The 21,100-nt window shown below is 46.5% G+C and overlaps 1 protein-coding gene across 5 annotated transcripts in view; it reads left to right on the top strand.

Moving 5' to 3' along the window:
* The window catches only part of Med13l (mediator complex subunit 13L), a 217,038-nt gene extending 196,386 nt beyond the window's left edge, over positions 1–20,652 (top strand). For 4 of the 5 annotated variants that reach the window (XM_060382522.1, XM_021642607.2, XM_021642599.2 and 1 more), the window contains 14 exons: positions 152–331; positions 777–1,000; positions 2,589–2,781; positions 3,485–3,899; positions 4,522–4,741; positions 5,813–6,001; positions 6,503–6,726; positions 6,833–7,002; positions 9,738–9,896; positions 11,034–11,210; positions 12,609–12,766; positions 13,903–14,064; positions 16,377–16,489; positions 17,857–20,652. In XM_060382522.1, the coding sequence (XP_060238505.1) occupies positions 152–331; positions 777–1,000; positions 2,589–2,781; positions 3,485–3,899; positions 4,522–4,741; positions 5,813–6,001; positions 6,503–6,726; positions 6,833–7,002; positions 9,738–9,896; positions 11,034–11,210; positions 12,609–12,766; positions 13,903–14,064; positions 16,377–16,489; positions 17,857–17,989 (2,717 nt within the window). In that variant the 3' untranslated portion in view covers positions 17,990–20,652. The remainder of the gene's footprint in view (positions 1–151; positions 332–776; positions 1,001–2,588; positions 2,782–3,484; positions 3,900–4,521; positions 4,742–5,812; positions 6,002–6,502; positions 6,727–6,832; positions 7,003–9,737; positions 9,897–11,033; positions 11,211–12,608; positions 12,767–13,902; positions 14,065–16,376; positions 16,490–17,856) is intronic. The other variant, XM_021642614.2, reaches the window with a different exon arrangement.
* Positions 20,653–21,100: the final 448 nt, after the last annotated feature.

Below are 21,100 nucleotides of genomic sequence, written 5' to 3'. Positions count from 1 at the left end.
AGCAAGTTACCCATTGTTTTCTGTAATTTGGAAGACCTTTTCTCTTGACTCCCAGGTTGACAGTCTTCTATAAATGGAGACCCAGGGTGGTGCATAGAAGGGAGAGTGCTGCCCTGATGTCCTTGTCCTCTGCTCTTCTCTCCTCCTACAGTGCTGGACACGAGTATGCTTTCATCCCAAGATGTGGTGCGCATGCTGCTGTCCCTGCAGCCCTTTCTACAGGATGCTATCCAGAAGAAGCGCACAGGCAGGACCTGGGAGAACATCCAGCATGTGCAGGGACCACTCACCTGGCAGCAGTTCCATAAGATGGCAGGACGTGGGACCTACGGTGAGCCTTGACTTCTCCTAATTTCCTTTATGCTTCCATGGCTAAGCCAGACCTAGCCTTCCTGGTCACGTGGAGCCTCTTCCTCTGTCATAATTAGGTTCCCTAAAGGAGCTCTGTCTCAGCCCATGGTATCTGTCCATCTGGGCTTCTTCATTTGCTTCATGGCCAGGATCCCTGCTTTGCTGAAGCACACTGAAGCAGTGTGTCTATGAAGTAAACCTGGCTTGCTGTCTGCTGCCCCTGCTCCCCTTGGCCCTTTCTGAGATGTTCAGACTCCTGTAAGGCTCTTCATTGGGTCCCATTCAGTGAGCTGATTGCAGGAGCACCCCTAGAGCATGCAATAGGCTTCCCTAGTTCAGACACAGAGTCAGAGCATCAGGTAGTATGCTGCTGTCCAACGCTGGAGAAGACTCACATACCTTCTCTAACAGCAACATCATTGCAGGGTCGGAGGAGTCTCCTGAGCCGCTGCCCATCCCCACTCTGCTGTTGGGCTATGACAAGGAATTCTTGACCATCTCACCCTTTGCCTTGCCCTTTTGGGAGAGGCTGCTCTTGGAGCCCTATGGAGGCCACCGTGATGTTGCTTACATTGTGGTGTGTCCAGAAAATGAGGCCTTGCTCGAAGGAGCCAAAACTTTCTTCAGGGACTTGAGTGCTGTATATGAGGTAAGCATGTGGTGGGACTCCCTCCCTGATGTGGGGCCTGTGTCTAGCTGTAACTGAAGGGACAAACCTGGAGATAGATCTTAAAGAGAGTTTGCAAATAGGCATGAAATGTAGAGTTAGACTGTTGTTTTGCATCTTTGGTTGGTTGATTTGTTTGTGGAAAAGCATCCCTTCCCCAAGGCTTTGTACTTTATTAGGTTGAGAAGACCAGCCTTACCACACTCCTAATGCCATCCAAGGTTTTTCCACTTACCAGCTCAGAGTCTGGGCATGTGCCAGTTGTGTGTGGGAACTGTAAACACAGGAGGCACGTGCATCATGCGCGCACAGTTTGCCTGTAAGAGCTCCTGAGAGTGGCGCTGAAAACTAGTGGACCGTACTTTCCTGTGTTTTAACACTATATTCATCGTAATACTAAAACTTTGGTGTAGATTAAAAATATGGTGACCATATTGATATGAAAACCAGGAACATAGTTTTCCATCTTTAGTATGTAAGTTCCTTTAATTGTGAAAAGTCTGACTCTCGGTCTTTCAGTAGCAGGTGCACATGTGTCTTCTGCTGAAGCAAGAGGCCTTGCACTTGTAGTCCCGTGTGTGTTGGCAGTGTGAAACAAAACAATTACCTGCTGAAGTGCATAGAATGCTTTCGAGCACCTTGGGCACTGCAGAAGTGTTCGCAAATAAGACTCGTAGCTTAACCTCAGATATATTCTAGAACAGGATTCACTATGAGAACATGGACTAGTGGTGAGCTGAGGAGATGCTAATGTAGAATGCATCTGTAAACCTCTGGGTACTGTCACTTCTCACCATTGCCGCTCTGAGGGTACAAAACACTGCCAGGTCACAATTAAGCTATCACAGACAGCTTTTTCCTTCTCTTGAATGACACTTCAGCCTGATCCAAAGCTTCCTGGCTTGCTGGCTCTGTTTAGGTTTGCCACTCCCACCTTATGGAGCCTCGGGCGGTGGCCCTCTCATGCTCTTGGAGGTGTGCTCTGGGAATGTAGGGTTGCTTAGCTCTCCTAGTCTTTGTTCTGTTGCTGTAGTAAAGCACTGACCAAAAGCAACTGAAGCAGAGGCCATGGGGGAACGCTGCTCACTGGCTTGTTTTTGCTGCTTGCTCAGCTGCCTTTTTATGCAGTCCCAACATGGCTTGGGCCCTTACACATCCATCATTAATCAGAAAAATGCCCCACAAGCCAATCTGGTAGAGGCAATTTCTCTATAGAGACTCTTTGTACCCAGGCAGGTCTAGGTTTGTGTCAAGCTGATCAAAACTAACCAGTACATGAACCTTCACCTCATCAGCTACAGTAAGGGAGGCAAGGGCTCCCTTCCCTGCCAAGCAGAAAGCTCCCTTCTTACAGTTGATTATGCGAGCTCTCTGCTTGGCCCCCTGTGAGTACCTGTTAGCTTCTGACCTGCAGGAGTAGTCAACACACAGGCTGCTGTAGCAGCTCTGCCTCTTCAGAGCCTCTCACCGAGGACGGAGTGGTTTTAGGAAGGCCAGCTGCTAATGCTGGTGTGCTTGCATGCTTCTGTGGAGGGTAGCTGCTGTCAGTGACCATCTTGTGTGCTGTCAGATGTGTCGGCTGGGACAGCACAAGCCCATTTGCAAAGTGCTCCGTGATGGGATCATGCGTGTGGGGAAGACCGTGGCACAGAAGCTGACAGAGGAGCTTGTGAGTGAGTGGTTTAACCAGTCTTGGAGCAGCGAGGAGAGTGACAATCATTCCAGACTCAAACTTTATGCTCAAGTTTGCCGCCATCACCTAGGTAAATGGGAAAGCGTTTGTCACGGGGAGTTATTGAAATAAAGTGGGAAAGTCTCCGTGTTTGTTTTCTTGTGTTCTGGGTAATTAGGTCTCTGGGGGCAAGGAGGGCGAGGGACAGGTTTTCTCTGTGTAGCCCTGGCTGACCTGAACTTACTATGTAGGCCTGCCTACATCTTCTGAGTGCTGACTCTAAGGTGTGTGCCACCATGCCTGACTAAATTCTGATTTTTGAGTGATGAATATTTCTTAAAGTCACTTCCTGACATTATATGTGCTTATAGCCCTTTTGAAAACTGCAGCATTGCTTGATATTAGCTGATTAAGCTTGAAGAAACCCTTCAGAATTTGTAAAGCTGCATGTCCATGCGCACCGTATGACTGTGGGGACAGAGATCCATGGTGTTCTCTGTGACTGGGGGCTTATATCCATGGTGCACTGTATGACTGGTGACAAATATCCATGATGCACTGTATGACTGTAGGTGCAGCTAAGGGATCCAGTTCTCAGTGACATCAGAATGGAAACTTATGAGCAAATTCTTGTCTGTCTCTTCCAGTAGCCAGTAGTAGAATTGACAAGTTTCTCCATGTACATTTAGCCATTTGCAAGCATAGGAGTTGATATTCGGATGTGGTAGCAATGTAGGAGGTGTGCAGTGTGACACTGCTAAGGGGTCACTAAGATCATTTTTGTCTTCTTTCAGCACCTTACTTAGCCACTCTGCAGCTCGACAGTGGCCTGTTGATGCCACCTAAGCACCAGAGCCCACCAGCAGAAGCACAGGGACAAGCCACGCCTGGGAATGCTGGGTCTTTACCCTCAAATTCAGGCTCAGTAGCACCCCCAGCTGGCAGTGCATTCAACCCCGGCTCCAGCTCTGCAAACCCTGCAGCAAGTAGTTCATCTGCCTCCTCTGGGCCACCAGGCTCCTCAACCGCCTCTGCTCCAGGCATCACTCAGATGAACACTACCTCTTCTTCAGGATTCAGTGGTGGTGTTGGGGGGCAGAATCCCAGTGCCGGGGGCAGCTCCACGGATCGAACCCCAGGGAATGTGGCTTGTGGAGACACTGATCCTGGGCAGAGCTCCACCCAGCCCTCCCAGGATGGACAAGACAGGTGTGTTTCTCACCAACGCAGAGTGGAGCTTCAGCTTGGACACCCTCCCTTCACCCCTACCCTCATATACACAGCTTTTAAGACTCTCAGCATCTGTTAGGGAGCTCTTTTATCCTTGCTAATAAAAAGTGACAAGTGTCGTTCTGTGGGTCCATTAAGAGATAGGACTTTTAATTAACATGCATATTATTGAGTTCATTAACTAGTGTTGCTATAAAACCTCTTTGTGCCATATTAACAGAAAATAAAATGAGTCAAGAAAAAAAAACCCTCCCATTGAGGAGTAACATGGGCTGAGTACCCCGTTCTAAAATGCTTGGGACCAGACATAGTTGAAGAGTTTTGAATTTGAGGATATTTGCATAGGCTCTACCAGGCAGCATCAGTCACCTGAAAGTCTGAAACCCAAGACCCAGAAGTTGTGGGTATCACAGCAACTTTGGTTTTTGTGCTGCTGTTTATATCCCATCTCATCTTGGGGACATTGGGCCTGATGGGTGACACACACTGTTGCATTGGATCTGAGATTGTCTCCTGGGGCCTCTGTGTGTTCTGTAACTGATTTGTGTGATAGAGTTTTATCTGTGCTGTGAGAGCCTCACACCTGACTCTCTCTCTCCAGTGTCACAGAAAGGGAGAGAATAGGAATCCCCACAGAGCCCGACTCTGCAGACAGCCACGCCCACCCTCCAGCTGTCGTCATTTACATGGTGGACCCCTTCACCTACACTGCAGACGAGGACTCCAGCTCCGGAAACTTCTGGCTGTTGAGCTTGATGCGCTGCTATACGGAGATGCTGGATCACTTACCCGAGCATATGAGAAGCTCGTTCATTCTCCAGGTTGCTGTCCACAGGCTTGTTCTTTAGGCTGCTATTTCTGTGAGACGGAGTTCTGAGACTTTTGGCTTGCAGGTCCATGAGCCTTTAGAAAGAGCATTGCTCCTTCAGGGCTCCGTCCTTTAGATTCAGTCATCATTTCCATCCTAGTGTATTTCTGCCCCTTGTCTTGACTCACTATTACAAGGTCAGGGTTCTCTTTTTCTAGTTAACATGGGAATACTGTTCCTGTGCCACTTGTCAAAAACAAACAAACCAAACAAAAACCGCTTTCTTGTCTTGAAAGAGGCACCCTGGCACTGAAGCTGGCCTTCAGTTTCCGAAACCCCAGCCTCTCCAGTGCTGAGACTGAACCCATTATAGATTGTTCCTCACATGTTACAATTTTGAGCATTCTCACGTGGGCCAGCGTTTGGTGTGCACTTGCTTTCCACTGGCGTAAGCAAAGCCTAGTAAACATGCTAGTGTGGTTTTCTTAAAGTGCATTCTTAAATAGAGACACTGAAATGTCACTTTCTAAAAACCTTGTTCTTGTTTCTCTGAACAGTGAGTAAGCATGCCTGTTTCCCTGCACTTTTGCTAGCTTTAGACCGAAGTCATTTTTAAACGTTTTGTACACTTGAAATGGCTTTCATTTTGTTGAAAGCTGCCTATAGAGTGCAAGGATGGAAGTCAAAGTAAACAGAAAAGACTGTTGACAGTCTTTCATTGTCTTAAAATCCCATGTGATTGGATAACATTTTAGCATGCTATGTCAGATAGTCTACAGATGGGGCATAAACTAAGATGCAAGTTGTACCATATGAGGGCCAGTGGGACAGGAGGTTGAGAATTTGTACCCGCAGTGGGACAGGACAGTCCTCAAGAAGACTGATACTACCCTTCTCAAAAAGCTGGGGGACATTGAGGTACAACTTTATTTCACTGGGAGGAATTGGGGTATGATCATATTTGACATCTACATGTTATGAAGTTAAGGTTCCTTCTCCTCACTCTAGCCATAAGCCCATGTCATCTCATTTTCCAGCTCTCTGGTTTTGGGGTTTCGAACTGACTGTTGCTTGTGTCCTGTAGATTGTGCCTTGCCAGTACATGCTGCAGACAATGAAGGATGAACATGTTTTCTATATTCAATACTTGAAGTCCATGGCGTTTTCAGTGTACTGCCAGTGCAGGCGGCCCCTGCCTACACAGATCCACATTAAATCACTTACTGGCTTTGGGCCTGCAGCCAGCATTGAGATGACCCTCAAGAACCCAGAGGTGAGTTTTGGAGGCAGAAATCTGTAAAGAAGCCATCTTCTGCTAAAGTGTGTAAACCAGAATGCCTCTCCTGCTTTCCAGCCTAGAGCTGTGCCTCTGTATCTTGCCAGTCCCTCTAGTTTTCCACCTCCGATTCCAGACCGTCCTGGGGCTGTGCATAATCGAAGTGGCTTCCACTTCTACTTTCCTAGTGTCTATTGACATTGGGTCAGCTTACTTTCTAATATCGTAATTTCTTTTCATCAAACATTGAGGGCTGTAGCATTTTCTAGACAGTCGTTTTAAACAGCTAAGCCACAGGGTTTCATAGTTCATGTGTTTAAATAGTGCCTTTACACTCTTGAGTTGTCATTGCTAGCCATGTGTTTAGTTTTAGAGAGGGGGCTACAGGAGCAGCCTATTGTAATTACTCCCTGTTTTCTTCCCTTAGTGTTGCTGTGGGTTTTATTGTAAATGCTCTCTCGGTTGGCTTTGTGCTAATACTGAACTTTCTTATTTCAGCGGCCCAGTCCAATCCAGCTTTATTCCCCTCCCTTTATATTGGCCCCAATCAAAGACAAGCAGACAGAGCCAGGAGAGACCTTTGGTGAGGCGAGCCAGAAATACAATGTGCTCTTTGTGGGCTATTGTCTATCTCATGACCAGCGCTGGCTTTTGGCATCCTGCACTGACCTCCATGGGGAATTACTGGAGACCTGTGTTGTGAACATTGCTTTACCAAGCAGGTGAGAGGCCTTGCTGTTCATGTTAACTTCTGTTAACTCCATGGGGATGGCATGGATGTGTCCTTTAGAAACGTGTGCTTTGCCAAGGGACAACTCATTCGTGTAGGACCCTTCCTGTTTCTCTCTCTGTCAGGTCACGGAAGAGTAAAGTGTCTGCGCGTAAGATTGGGCTGCAGAAGTTATGGGAATGGTGCCTGGGGATTGTCCAGATGACATCTTTGCCCTGGAGAGTTGTCATTGGCCGCCTGGGGCGTCTTGGCCATGGGGAGCTTAAAGGTGAGCAGTCTCTGAAGGAGCTGCAGGGGCACAGGAGACTGAACTGATTGCAGGAGCTGAGCAAAGCAGGGACCTTAAAGTCCCAAAGGCTGAAACTGATGACAGCGATTGTTTTCTTTCTAAGGAATAAACCAGAAGTTTAAAAACTTCTCTGTAGCCCCCACCCCCATCACTTATACATGTCATATTTTAAATGTAAAGTGGGAAACGTCTCATTAGTATAAAATGATAGTTAACTTTTATAACATTGCTTACAAAGGCAGTCAAAAGAATAAGTTAGGATTAAGACAACTTCTGTCAGAGATTATAGGTGATTGTTAAGGCCATATGTAAGAACAGCCTTTACGGCTGGAGAGGTGTGTGTGAAATGCTTGCTATCTATAAGCGTGAGAGCCTGAATTGAATCTGCCGCGAGTTCTCTGAAATCTTAAATAAACATAGCATAGGGGTGCAGTTTCTGACATCACTGAGAGACACATCTCACAGTCATCTCCCGATCCTGCCTACTAAATCTTTCCATCCCTTCTCCAGTGTTCCCTGATCCTTAGCTGCAGGAATTGCAGGTTCAAGTCTCATGACTATGACTCCCTGAATGTGAGCTGAACAAGGACAACAGCAGTAGACATGCAAGTCAATGGGGGAAAGACCAGGAGAGGCCTCAGTCATACATAGAGAACTTCAGGCAAGGAAGGAATGATGAGAGGAGAAGTAGTCTCCCCGAGGAAAGAGCACAGCAATTGACTGTCCGCCACCAAATGATCATCCCAGAAGACACACATATGAGTAACATTATACAGACTGAGCAGATTTCATTTAGGATTCTATATGTAAATAATATACACATATGCATGAAACAATAAGTAATGGAAAAGAGGCCATGAGCCAGGTGCAGTGGCCCAAGCCTGTAATCTAGCATTTGAGGAGGCAGAGGCAGATGAATCTCTGTTAGTTTGAGGCCAGCCTGGTCCAGAGCAGCCAAGGCTACACAGAGAAACTGAGAGAGACAGATAGACAGAAACAGAGAAAGAGACTGAGACAGAGACAGAAAAGAAGCCATGAATTTGAAAGAGAGCAAGGAGGCGTATATGGAGGTGTTTGGAGGGAGGAAAGGGAAGGGGAAAATAAAAAGAATTAATTAAGGAGGAAGAAGACATACATCACGGAGTGGTCTGTGGTTACCATTGTAGAGTGGGCAGTGTCCTTGCCAAGGCCCAAGAGTACAATTTCTTTTTGCAAAGCAGTTGATCACTTTGCAGCTCATCAGTTCTACCAAAGTCACAACAACCATAAGACAGTGAACTACACCAATGGCTGTGCCTGTGTGAACAGAATTCTGTTTACAAAACAGGCAATAGGCAAGATTTAGCCCCAGACTATAGTTCATGCTAGCCCCTCTCTTAGAATGTGTGCACTGTTTGACAGTGTAAGCCAGCAACCATGGAATCCCTGGAATTAAACCATTGAGAGAGACAGAGCCCACGTGCAAGTTGCTGCCTGTAGGGCAGGTCTGTACTTAAAGTTTCAGAGTAAGAGCCATGTATGCACACACTACAGAAGGGAGGGCATTTCTTCTAGTCACACTTGACTGTGGACTGGGAAAAATGGGGCTTTTTCATTTTTAAAACAGCATCACACTTATAATGAGTCTTGTATCAATAGCCTGGAGGTTAATACATCAGGGATTACTCCTATCATTTCTATCAGATTGCCTCTCTTCCTCCCTAGTCTGCTTTTTAGTCAGTCTTGTTTCTTACAGGCCTTCAGCTATTCATAACCCTCGGGAAGCTGGGAAAATAACAGAAAAGAAGCAGGAGGTGAACATGCTGTCTGTCACTTGGCGCTTTAGAAAATGATCAAGGCCCCTCGTAGGATTGTGGGAAAGCGTGTGCTCTCCTTCCTGGCCCCTAAGGGAAGAGCCTAAGTGTGGCTGGAGGAGCCATACAGACAGCACAAGCGCGTATTCACCACCCAGCTGACCTGGGACTCCTCCTCCAGGAGCCATGGTCTTGAATGAGGTCCTGTAGAAGCCCTCAGCTTCTGGGTAACCCTGGTGCCTGCTGCCAGTGTGTATCAGGAAGAACACTGCCTTCCTGCTGTGCTGTGGCGCTCCCACCTGTCTGACTTCTCCCATTTGAAGACGGTTTTCTTCACGTTCTCAGTCGCTTTCCTCTCTCCCAATTCAGTGGGAATTAGAAATATAAAGCACACTGCTGTGTGCCTGCCCTGGGAGGAAGAACTGTGTGACTGTAGAGATGCCAGCAGCTGAGCCCCATGTGACAGCAGAGGCTATGCAGGAAGAGTATATACCAGGACTTAGCAGTGCTTAGACACAGAGCTACTGTCACAGATCCCCATCAATAGGGCTGAGACGTAATGCTTCTGCTTGAGCAGTTGTCAGAGTGAAGTTCTGATGGGGTAGTGAAAAATCAGACCCTGAAAAAAGAATGGCTAGCCCAACCAACAGAGACCTCAGCATTGAAAGCATTTTAGAGCCTGAATCTGTCAGGATCTTGCAGGCCCTCAAGGCATACTCTAGACAGAATGACGGCCTCCAGAAGAGCAGGCTTTTGTTTCTGTGTTAATGTAGTGGGATTGAAGCTGTGTAACAAAGGATGGGACAAAACACGGAAAACCTTGCTCCCTTTAGAACTGGGTCACAACAGGTATATTTCTAAGCAAAACTGACAAACACCATGTAAACTTCTAAAGACTGTGTTTCTGATGTCTGGCTTCAGATTGGAGTATCCTCCTTGGAGAATGTTCACTGCAGACAATCAGCAAACAGCTCAAGGATGTGTGCCGCATGTGTGGGATCTCTGCCGCAGACTCTCCTTCTATCCTTAGTGCCTGCCTGGTTGCCATGGAGCCCCAGGGGTCCTTTGTAGTGATGCCAGGTAAATTCTCTTGTCAGTTACATTAATAGTATTTTATCAGCCCAGTCCATTCAAACTTAAATCTACAGATAAATGTAGAACATAAGTATTGTATTTCAAAGAGAAGCTTTTGTTTTGACCTAGAAAATAGGACCGTCTGGTATCTTCCTAGGAAAGGATTTAATTATCTTTGTTGACCACAGCTTAGGAAAGAGATGAAGTTCTGGGCATGAGTGAAAGCTGGCAGAGCCGCAACTAGTGAGTGTTGTCTAGCCCTTGTCTCTTGTTAGCGTAGGATCCCCCTCCAGAAAGCCTCTAGATGCCAGTGTGGCACCTCAGGAAGGGCTTTAGGGGCTCTGCTGTCACTGAGGATGGGTAGTGAATTAAAAAGAAAAGCATTTAATAAAGGTCCAGGCATAAGTGAACTCTCGGCTGTCGGTATATCGTGGAAGCTTTGTAAATGCTCTGGCTTGTGGGAAGAAGCAGCACGGCCTGCCACTAAGCAGGCCTGTTAGGATCTGTTTACATTTCAGATACAGTGTGGTTTTGAACACTGTCTACTCCTTCCCTATGTGAAGTCAAGAGAGTGTCTGAGGACAGGCTTCAGAGCAGGACAGTGCCTGGACTGTTTGCTCCTTAGACCTCAGCTCCCCTTGGTTGCCAGCAGCAGCTGCAGCAGTATGCGTCTTTTAGATGCTTCTGTCCTTATTTATAAAGTAGATACTTGCTGCTACCTCAGAGTGGGTGTGCTGAACCACTGAGACACTTGTATGTCGCTTAGCACAGGTCCCCATGTGGCAAGTACTGTGTAGGGTTAGGTAGAGCATTAGCTGCTGTTGTTTAGAAGGTGCTTTTATAAATTGTGAGGCCACAGATGGAAAGAATGCTGGGAGGTTGGTTTTAGGGTTTTAGTTTACTTGTTAGGTAAGTAACTTTCAGTGTGTTTGGTGGACTCTGTCCAGGTTTATCTTCACATTTCTGGTGTGAGGTGAGAGTCAGGCAGTCATTACTGGTGTTATCAGTCAGGTTCTTTAAAGACACTTAAGCATCTGGACCCAGCCTTAACTGTCTGCCTCTTGAGGTGTTTGTGTCAGGTGACACCTCGTTCTGGGGCTGTGAGTCTGCAGAGGCACCCTGACACAGCTCTGCTTCTTAAAGATGCCGTCACAATGGGCTCTGTGTTTGGCCGGAGCACCGCGCTGAACATGCAGTCATCTCAGCTGAACACACCTCAGGATGCTTCCTGCACCCACATCCTGGTGTTCCCAACATCGTCAACCATCCAGGTGGCTCCAGCCAACTATCCTAACGAAGATGGGTTTAGCCCCAACAATGGTGAGTGGAAGGCAGAGTGAGAGTGCCAGGTGTGGCCGCTGCAGCGTGTTGTGTGTTGTAGTAGTATCATAGGAACCACGGAGAGGAGGCACCAAGTCTAACAACTGCCTGTGTGAACTACTCTGTAATGCACCGTGTTACTGCTTTTGTGCCTCTGACAATCCCTGAGAAAAGGTTCGGCTCCTGGCTTCGGTCCACAGCAAGGCAGCTGTGTCAGTACCCAGCAGTCCATGCAGCTTCTGGGAGCAGGGAAGCCCGAGCTGCTCATTCTCTCCTTTCCCACTGTTTGCATCTGGGCCTCCATCCACAGCCATCACTGCCTTCATGCAGGGTAGACCTTCCCCCACTCACTGGAGACATAACCAGCCTGCTCCACTCCTGCTGTTGCTTACTGACTCAGCCAAGTTGACAGTTAACCACTAAGACCAGAGAACTGAACTTAACCCACTTCCTGTTAAAGGTAGAATAACAGCTCTCTGCTCTCGCTCTCCAGCCACCATGCCAACCCTCCAGTACACAGCTGTCCTGATCTGAGTATGGAGGTCATGGCCATGTGAAGATGCCACCTTCCTAGCTCACCCTGGGATGCAGTTTGCTGCAGACAGCTCCATGTCTGACTATTATTCTTAATAGAAATCTTTAGTGCAGTTCTTATGAATTATTTTATAGGATTGCAAAAATAGTCACAAACCATAAAATACTCAATTTTGTGAGGTTCTTGGAATTTTAACATCTACCAGTATGTATTCATGCTAAGTGGGGAGGGGAAAGGATATCAAAATGTGCCTTCGATGTGACCTCACTGTAGTCCCAATCAGGTGGAAATGGAAGGCGTTATGGCAAGTGTCTGTGGAAACCAGGGTTTTCGTGATGTTTTTAACGTTCACATTTTTCTTTCCAAATTTCCTGCAAGCGTACCCAACTTTTGCAGTGTGAGAGGGAGAACAACCCGTAATGAACACTGACTGCTTTGATCTGTTTTGGAACGGGCTTCTCCCATGTCAGGGTAGGCTCCTGCCTGTTCTACTGTTGTCAGCCTTCCAGCCCTATAGGTACTGATCATGTACCTGGCTGTCATTTGCTTGCTGCTGGGTGGTGCCAGCATTGACCTTGCAACTATATAACTGCCTTTCACCTTTTTATCAGTCTTTAGAGGCTGTCAGGAACCGGGGGCTTTTTTCCGTGGTTGTGATTTCTCCCCTGTGTTTTTACTTAGTTAGGAAGCCACTGGAGATAAAACGCCATAACAGCTTGTAGCACTTGCATACACATAGATAGGATGCCTGGTAGGTACCCGAAACATGCCTGTAGCAGTTGAAGATTAACAAAATACAGGATGCTAAAATGGAGTGGCGGTGACCTTTTAACTTTCCTGTGTTTTGTTTTTTCCCCCTCTAGATGATATGTTTGTAGATCTTCCATTCCCAGACGATATGGACAATGACATTGGCATCCTGATGACTGGGAACCTCCATTCCTCTCCCAACTCCTCCCCAGTTCCCTCCCCAGGCTCTCCCTCTGGAATCGGTGTGGGCTCTCACTTCCAGCACAGTCGGGTAAGGACTGTTAGAAGGAGGTTGCTGGGAACAACTACAACCCTTGGGAATGTCATCCTCACCTTCAGCCATGCTTTGACTGCATGAGTCTCTCCCAAAGATCCCGGTCTCTGTGGGACATAGCTCTCCAATCCATTTTGGAGAATAGGAATTTGGGAAGAGCATTCAAGCATTCCTAGTACACCCATGATTAGACAGTTACAATTTAAACAGTTTAAACAGCTCTGTTCTGAAACTAGTCAGGTGGCTTTTTTCAGTTCTGAGCCTCAGCCTGGTGACTGCAAGATCATTTTAACATTTTCTTTTACTAAACTGTTTACCCTTAGTTAAGTCATTACATAGGACCATGTGTTCAAGGTGACAGCAAAGGCTTTTATTTGTTTGACAGCAGGTCTCAAGTAGGCTGTCCTGGAAGTCTTAATTCTCCTACACTAACCTTGTTAACTCCTTCGTTTATGGATTATATGCACATGGATGTGTGTACATGTGCCACTATGTCCCGATTTGGCTTTTTTCCTTTGGCCAGAATAACTTTACTTTTTCAGTGTATAAAGAATCAGAATTAACAGGATTTGATGTAGTAAATAAAGATTGTTTTCTTTCTCTAAATAGGAGGCATTCAAAAACAAACAGATCACTTAACTATTACTTGCACTAAAGGCACCTTTTAAGTCCTTGATAGCCACTGAAAGGTGGAAAGTGCCTGATGCAGAAAGGTCCAGCAGACTGAGGGGTGCCCTACAGACTCTGCTGCCCTCATGGTGCTTAGTTCTAATCCAGGGTAGGTGATGATAGAGCAGGTATACTCTAGGGGTCCCAGTGACAGTTGGTGAAAGAGCACCTAAGGATGCTGGTATCTCCATCTCAATATGCTATGGCATAAAGCCTCAGAGCAGCTGGCTTGTGCTCCTAGGACCAATGTATCCATGTTGCCAGGACCTTTGGCTCTTCCGTAGTTTTGTCAGATGCCCAAGTTCACTGCAGAGATTTGTATATTTCATGTCATATTGCTCAGCCACCAGGGGCTTTGGTGGGAGGTGCTATAGGCAGGGGCTTATCACTAGTGTACACAGTCAAGACAAAAGCTACGATTAGCTCCCCATGATGCTCATTGTGCTTTGGGCCTTGTTTTTCAGAGCCAGGGTGAGCGGCTTCTGTCTAGGGAGGCCCCAGAGGAGCTCAAGCAGCAGCCACTGGCCCTTGGGTATTTTGTATCAACTGCCAAAGCTGAGAATCTCCCCCAGTGGTTTTGGTCATCATGCCCCCAGGCCCGGAACCAGTGCCCTCTCTTTCTAAAGGTTGGTTTGATTTTTTTTTTAAGAGAAATCATTCTGTTAATGATGTTTTTATTTGGTTTCAGATAGAAATTTTCTATTAAGTACCACAGTGTCTTTCTGTTCTTTTGACTGATGTGACTTATACTCTGAGGAGATTTTAGTTGTAGGAGAGTGGAGTTCGGGAGAGAGACCCAAACTTGCTGTTAAAAAGTCAGTCTACACTAACCTAGGGAGGCAGTCAGGACCCTGACGTAAGTGTGGGAGCTATATGTGGCTCAGCCTGACTCTCTCCTAGTCAGTATGACAGCTGGGAGACTAAGTCATTGCATAGTCCTGCCCAGCTATATACCGGCGCCGTCCTCCAGAGAGCAGAGCCAGGGTCAGTCAGGCCTTTGACATCTATGCTTGTCCCCCTTGTATGGCTTTTGGAACCTATCGATCCAGATACTAAGGCTTTAAAACAAGACCCCAGTCTTGCAAAGTGTGAAAGAGCCCAGAATGGAATCCATTTCCTACCAGCAGTTTGGCAAAGAGGCACAGGTTTGAGAGTGTACCCTGGTGTCAGAGCTACGGGGAAAGGGACACATAAGGTAGGGAACTGAGTGATAGCAGCCCTGTATCCCCCTGTGGCACAGCACCCACCTCCAGCCATCTGTATGTTGGCAGAAGTGAAAAATGACATGTACTTGGTGCACGCCCATGCCCAGCTAAGAGGTGGGAGGATCACATGAGCTGTGCATCGAAACAAGTCTAAACAGCACAGCGACCCTGACAGAAAACAAGCAAACAAAACGACGTATGGAAAAGCTAAGTGTACTCTGGGCAGCCGCGCCACCCAGTGCAGCACTAGACACAGCGAGGACGAGCAATGTGCGAGTGTTCTGCGGAGTGGAGGCGATAATGCAGTAACCTGTGAGCTGTGGTACCTCCAAGAGACAAGGCGGCGGGAACCCGGACACCTGGGAGCTGAAGCACCGCTCCTAATGGCCTAGGGTGATACCATGAAAATCTGTAATTTTTAAAAATTAGACTCGGTAGGCTTAGAGTTGTCCTTCCTTTTGTAGAGCTTGGCTGCAATGATTGTAGTTTCCAATCATTATTTGTTGCTCCAAACTTCTGAGCTTCTCTTTGAAGAATGGACTGATTCTGGACCCAAAGTGAGAAATATTCAGTGTGTAGCTGATAACATTTTGTCACCCACCAAAGCAAGGAAACTCTCCAGGACTATTAAGGTCAAATCCAAAGCAGGGGTGCCAAACACAGTGTGATCCTACAGGAGACAGCGTGTGACTCTGCTGAGAAATGTCAGGCACAGATGATCATGGAGGATGGTGTGGAGCAGCTCGCTCACCTGAAGACTGAGCGGAGGGAGTGACTGTCCCCTTTGCACGGTGTAGTCTCTTTCACATTGCTGCACTGGGCCAGCAGACAGTCGGGGCCTGCTGCCGTTACCTGACTGACGTGTTCAGTCTTTGCATGGAGTGTTCCTGCCTGCCCACTCTGGAGGTGCACCCTTAACCGAACCTCTGGATCAAACAGTGAGGAATCTGAGAGGTAGAAGGTTTTTAGAGAGTCACAGTACAAACCAGCCATACCCAGACTGCAGAACCTTCGACACTCCTCAGTTGTTTCCATCTTACACACCCGTTTGGCTCATAGCTGGAGGAAGGAAGAGAAATATCAGTGAAGATTGACGGTAGCCTGTGGATACAAAGAATCACACATTTTCAGTGTGTGTGATGTTTTTACTGTTCTTCTTATCTGTTAAGTGGTACCTCCTAAATTTACAAGGGAAATGATTCAGTATTTGGTTTTGCTCTAAAATATTCCAAAGGTGAAAATACTCAAAACAGTGTGGCAAATAGTAGCCATTGTTCCAGCTTCGGTGTCAGCATTACATAGGAATAACTGTTTTGTGTGCTTGACTGATGTGTTGAAGAAGCAAGATGTGCTGGTGAGATGGCTCAGTAGGTCAGGGGACTTGCCGCCAAGTCCTGGGACCCACATGATAGAAGGAGAAAACTGATTACAGGAGAACAACTCAGGGTATCCTGACCCCCACATGTGTGACCCCCACATGGTGTGTACACACACTAAATGGAAAAATTTTTTTTTTTTTTTTTTTTGCAAGAAGCCAAACAGTGTGAGTTAAACCAGGAAGAGGGGCCCTGACACTGGCGTTGGGCGTAGCTCTAGGACACTGTGCTGTGTCACAGGAGACGCTGAGCAGATGCACAGCAGCCTGGCCTTGCAAGAGTGAGGGGCTGGAGCTGGCTCATCCTTCTCTGTGCTGTTCTGCACCTGGAAGTGAACACTCTTTGTTCTTCCCACAGGCCTCGCTCCATCACCACATCTCTGTAGCACACACAGATGAGCTCCTTCCCGCCAGGAACTCTCAGCGGGCTCCACATCCTCTGGACTCCAAGACCACATCTGATGTTTTAAGGTAGTTTCCGACTGAGGCAGCACTGCTGTCTGTCATAAAGTGATGCTCCTTCCTCCTTGTTTCCTGCAGTGTGCTAGTGCAGGGCGCTGCTCACAGGGACTCTGCTGTTTGTACAGAGCAGTGGTGTCGAGTCATCTCTGAGAGCTGCCACTCCTGTTTGTGCTGGGACAAGCAGTGTATACTTCATTCAATAGACAGTAAAGTACACACAGGACGCTTCATCCCCTATTCCAAGGAGCTGATGAAAGTGTCAAACCTGGGTGGAAAAAGTTAGGAAACAGTGCCCAGGAACTGTTTTGAAAACATTTTTAACCTTCCCCGTCATAGGTAGATAGATGCACTAAACTGGAACATAAGTTCTTTGCTGGGAAATGTATCCCCAAAGCCTGAATTCTTTTTCACTGTTTTTAGCAGGACATAAAATGTTCATCCTATGGGTCTGGTATATGGTGCATGCCCGTAGTCCCAGAACTTGAGAGAGAAGGCAGAATAACTGGGAGTTCAAAGTTAACCTCAGCTACATACAGAGTTGAAGACCAGAGTCCAGACTGGGCTACAAGAGACGCTGTCTGTGGATACACACGTGTGTGCATGTGGGTGCACGTGCCAGAGGTCAACCACTTTCCAAAACTTTATTCTTGACACAGGTGCCCAGCAGCTGCATGGGCCAGCTGGCCAGTTAGCTCCTGGCCACCTCCTCTCATGCTCCCCCGACCCACTGTTGGCTTATAAATGTGTACTGTTGCACCCTGCTTTACACAGTTCTGGGACATATACTCAAGTCCTCATGTCACTCACTGAGTCATCTCCCCAGACCCAAGACTGGATCTTAAAACAAAACAAAACAACAAGCAAACAACTATCAGGTGCCTTGAGAAACAAGCTCTTCCTAGTGGTCTCTGACGTACTGGGGCTTGGAAATGGGAAGTAGACAGATGCCTTGTCAGCAAGCCCTTGGCTTCTGGGGTTTGTGAGGGAACACAGAACAGGGGCCTTGTAATGGGTTAAGCCCTGTGGTGCATACCCAGGACCCCCACACCCAGGTGGCTAAGGCTGTGACCAGGAGTTTCAGGCCAACCTGGGATAGATAGCGAGACCCTGCCCACCCCCATTTTGTTTCCAGTGATCACAATAGAATAACATTGAGAAACTAGTCATGCTGAGTAGTGGTAAATATTTCTCTTTAATTCAGTATTGCCATTTTGGCATTTAGTCAACACGAAACAGTCTCCTTCAGTGGCTTCATGACCCTGGTGGCCGCCCCCAAGGTGGACATGCTGGTATGAAGGAGTGCAAGGTAGGCTGCATGGGCCTCATATACCTCAGGCCCAGTGGCCCAGACCTGACTTCTGTGCTCTCCCTGGCAGGTTTGTGCTGGAGCAGTACAACGCCCTATCCTGGCTCACGTGCAACCCAGCCACCCAGGACCGTACTTCCTGCCTTCCCGTCCACTTTGTGGTGCTCACACAGTTGTACAATGCCATCATGAACATGCTCTAACTGGGAAGCGCTTGTCCCTCTGCCTCAGCCAAGGAGAATGCTCTACTCTGCAAATGCCGGCCTTTTTCAGACCACTCCCTACAGCCCTGCACTGTGACGCCTTCTGAGCAGGCACATGCTCATTCTGCAGTGTTCATTGCCACAGTGACTCCTTGACGTGTCTCACGAAGACCTGGAAATTTCCAATAGCAGTGACTTGAGCCAGTGTGTGATGTGTGCAGCCTGCAGTACCCAGGAAGTGGCAACTGTTGGTGGCTTAAGAGGGAAAAGAGAAGAGACACTGTCCTTTTGCACAAGAGCCTGCTCTCAGCCTCTCTTTAGTACCAGGCTGTCTAGCCCTCTGGATGCAATCCTCTAGCCAATGGTGGATGCCTGTGGGTCACCCAGACTTTGGAACCTGGGATGTGTCACAACTAAGAGCCAGCTCTAGTACAGGACTTAGTGTGGGGTCTCCGCCTCCCCAGCCTATCAGGAGATCTTCGGTTGACACCTGTGTAAACAGGCGGTCTGGAGACAGCTGCATTTTATTTATTTTTAATTTTGTTGTTAGGTTTTTGCGACTTTCTTTTTTCTAATCTTGAGGACCAGGTACAGTAGTTGAAACCCACTGAGACCCACGACAGGATTCTCTGAGTACATACCTCTGTCCTAGAAGCCAGAAAAGGAGTGAGAACAAACTGAGGAGATCGTGCCTGAAAAGTGATGCAGTAATAACCACCCAGCACTAGAGTTTCGCAACAGCCTGGGTCCGAGGTGTTCTGCTGTGCTGCTGGCCCGCATCTCATTGGATTACATTTGTACACAAAGGTGGTCAGACTCAGCCCTGAGCCGGATGCCAGGACCTTAATCACTTCTCTATACAGTCACATGGAAGTACCGTTGTTTTTTGTTTTTTTGTTTTTTGTTTTTTGTTTTTTGTTTTTTTTTTTTTTTAAAGAGAATTCTTACAGAAAGCCAGGTCTCTCCTTTCATTAGATCAAAAGGGACTCGTGCATATCACCCAAAGTGTTTGCTCACTAAAACAGTTAACAAACACGGTGAATTTTTTCTGGACAATAGGAATCTTGTTTCAAAGAAATAGTACAAATCAGCCGCTAAACCAGTACTTGAAGCTGACCCTCTATGTGGGACTTTTAAAAAATGCCTTTTTAAGCATTAACAGCTGACTGAAGTATTTTTGACTCCCTCTCCCAGACCTTAGGGTTGACTTCGAAACCCTGTTTCTAGCCCGTATGTCGTATGCTTCTGTCTGTGGGTGGTGGCTGTGGACCGGCTTCCCAGAGCCTCCTGACAGGCCCAGCACCGATCCAGCTTCCGTGGGAGAGTCCTGCAAACTAAGTTCTTCCAAGAGACTTTCATGTCCTGGTTATTAACAAAGAAAAGGAAAAAAATGTAATAATTGATATGATTTTGTATAAGTATTTTTCTTGAGATAATCTAACGTTTAAAACATTATATTAAAGAATGTGGTGGGAATGTGAAAGCAGAGAAATAACTTGTAAATGGGTGATTCTTCTCTGTCCCACCAACTGGGGGAGGGGTTGCCTTTCCAATGTATAGCTTAAAAAATCTGATATAGCAAACCATTTGTATCTAAAGTGTACAGTGTAAAATTGACTTAAAATATCGCAGTGCTATTTTTTCTTATCAGAGAGGAAATCCTCAAGGCCTTTTGAAGAACGTAAGATGATGGAGATGTAAACTTGTATAAAGTCACCTCGGTGGGGACGGGCTGTAAAGTAGATATTTGTAATCTTTTACTACTTGGGATTGCTTTTTCTCAGCACTCATCAGAACTTTGAATCTCTATTTCTTTCTCTCTCTCTTTCTCTTGCTCGCTCTCGCTCTCTCTTTTTTTAAACGGGCTGTTTTTACTGCAGGGGCTTTTCTTCCCTAGAAATGCAACTCTACACAGAAAATAAAAAAAGGAAAAAAAAAAACCACAAAAATTGAAAAAAGTTATAAAAAGTTTTAAAAGAAGGCAGCAAAGGGTAGTTTTCATCTGGTGTCTTTTATTTAAGTTTTTTAAGTTAAGAAAAGCTGGTGACATATTTATATGTTTTTGTGCAAAAATAAATGAATGGCAATAGATTTTAAAAAATCTTATTATGTACTTCTGTGTGAAAAAGTCTGTATATTTCCCTTAAATATGCATTATTTTACTTGTGAGTTTTTTACAGAATTAATCTGAAATGTACAAGCCCTGGATTTGCTACAGAGTGAGAAGTTATTTTATTTTTTTTTAATTTTTAATTTTGAAAATTCTGCAAAAATCAGAACTCCTACCATAGTTTGAAAAGGGGAAGTGGGAGGGGAGCAGGGAGGGCTTGTCCGGCATGCCTGTATGTATATTTCAGAGCATTTTTTTAAAATGTAAAAGCTGTACATTTCTGGGAAGTTCTGATTTTTTGTTTGTTTCCTTTTTTCTTCAAGCATTTTGCAGTGAGCTTCTTTTATATATAGCAAACAATTGGAAAGAAAAAAAATATGTGACGTTCATTTAAGAACTACAGCACAGCGCTGGTTCAGTACACTAAAGACTTTGATAAAAAGAAACAATGATAAAGGCCTCCATTTTAAATGTCATTCATATATACCTTGTGGATGAGAGCTATATACTTTTACACACTTTTTTAGAGGAATAAATTATTGAATTACTGAAACCTTGCGTGGCTTTTTTCCCTCCCATCCTGTCGATTCTGTCCCGAGACCACCCTGCTCTGGTGTGTGTGTCACACACCGACCAGCGCTGGCCTGCAAAGTGCACGTGAGATTGTATTACCTGCCTCCCCAGCGGCTGCTCCCCGTTTTGTCATCGTTCCCAACCAGACGCCACCACCACAGAGGCCTGCACAGGTGCTCCAGTGTTTAGGTCCTTAGCTGTCTTGTACTGAGAGATTTGCAGACAGCCCTAGGACAAGTTGCAACTCTGTTTACATTCTCCCTTTTGCTCTCCTGATGCTAGGGCCAGCGACAATAGCTTGCCATCTGTCATGCCAAATGCAAGCGAGTCCTGCTAGGCACACACCATCCGCTGTGATTAATTCTTTCCCCACTCAGTCTAGGAGAGTCTTGGGTTCATCACCCTGTCCCATTTGAAATTTTACTCAA

This window comes from Meriones unguiculatus, chromosome 4, assembly GCF_030254825.1.
Source record: "Meriones unguiculatus strain TT.TT164.6M chromosome 4, Bangor_MerUng_6.1, whole genome shotgun sequence".
Taxonomy (NCBI): domain Eukaryota; kingdom Metazoa; phylum Chordata; class Mammalia; order Rodentia; family Muridae; genus Meriones; species Meriones unguiculatus.
This window is presented reverse-complemented; position numbering and strand designations above follow the sequence as displayed.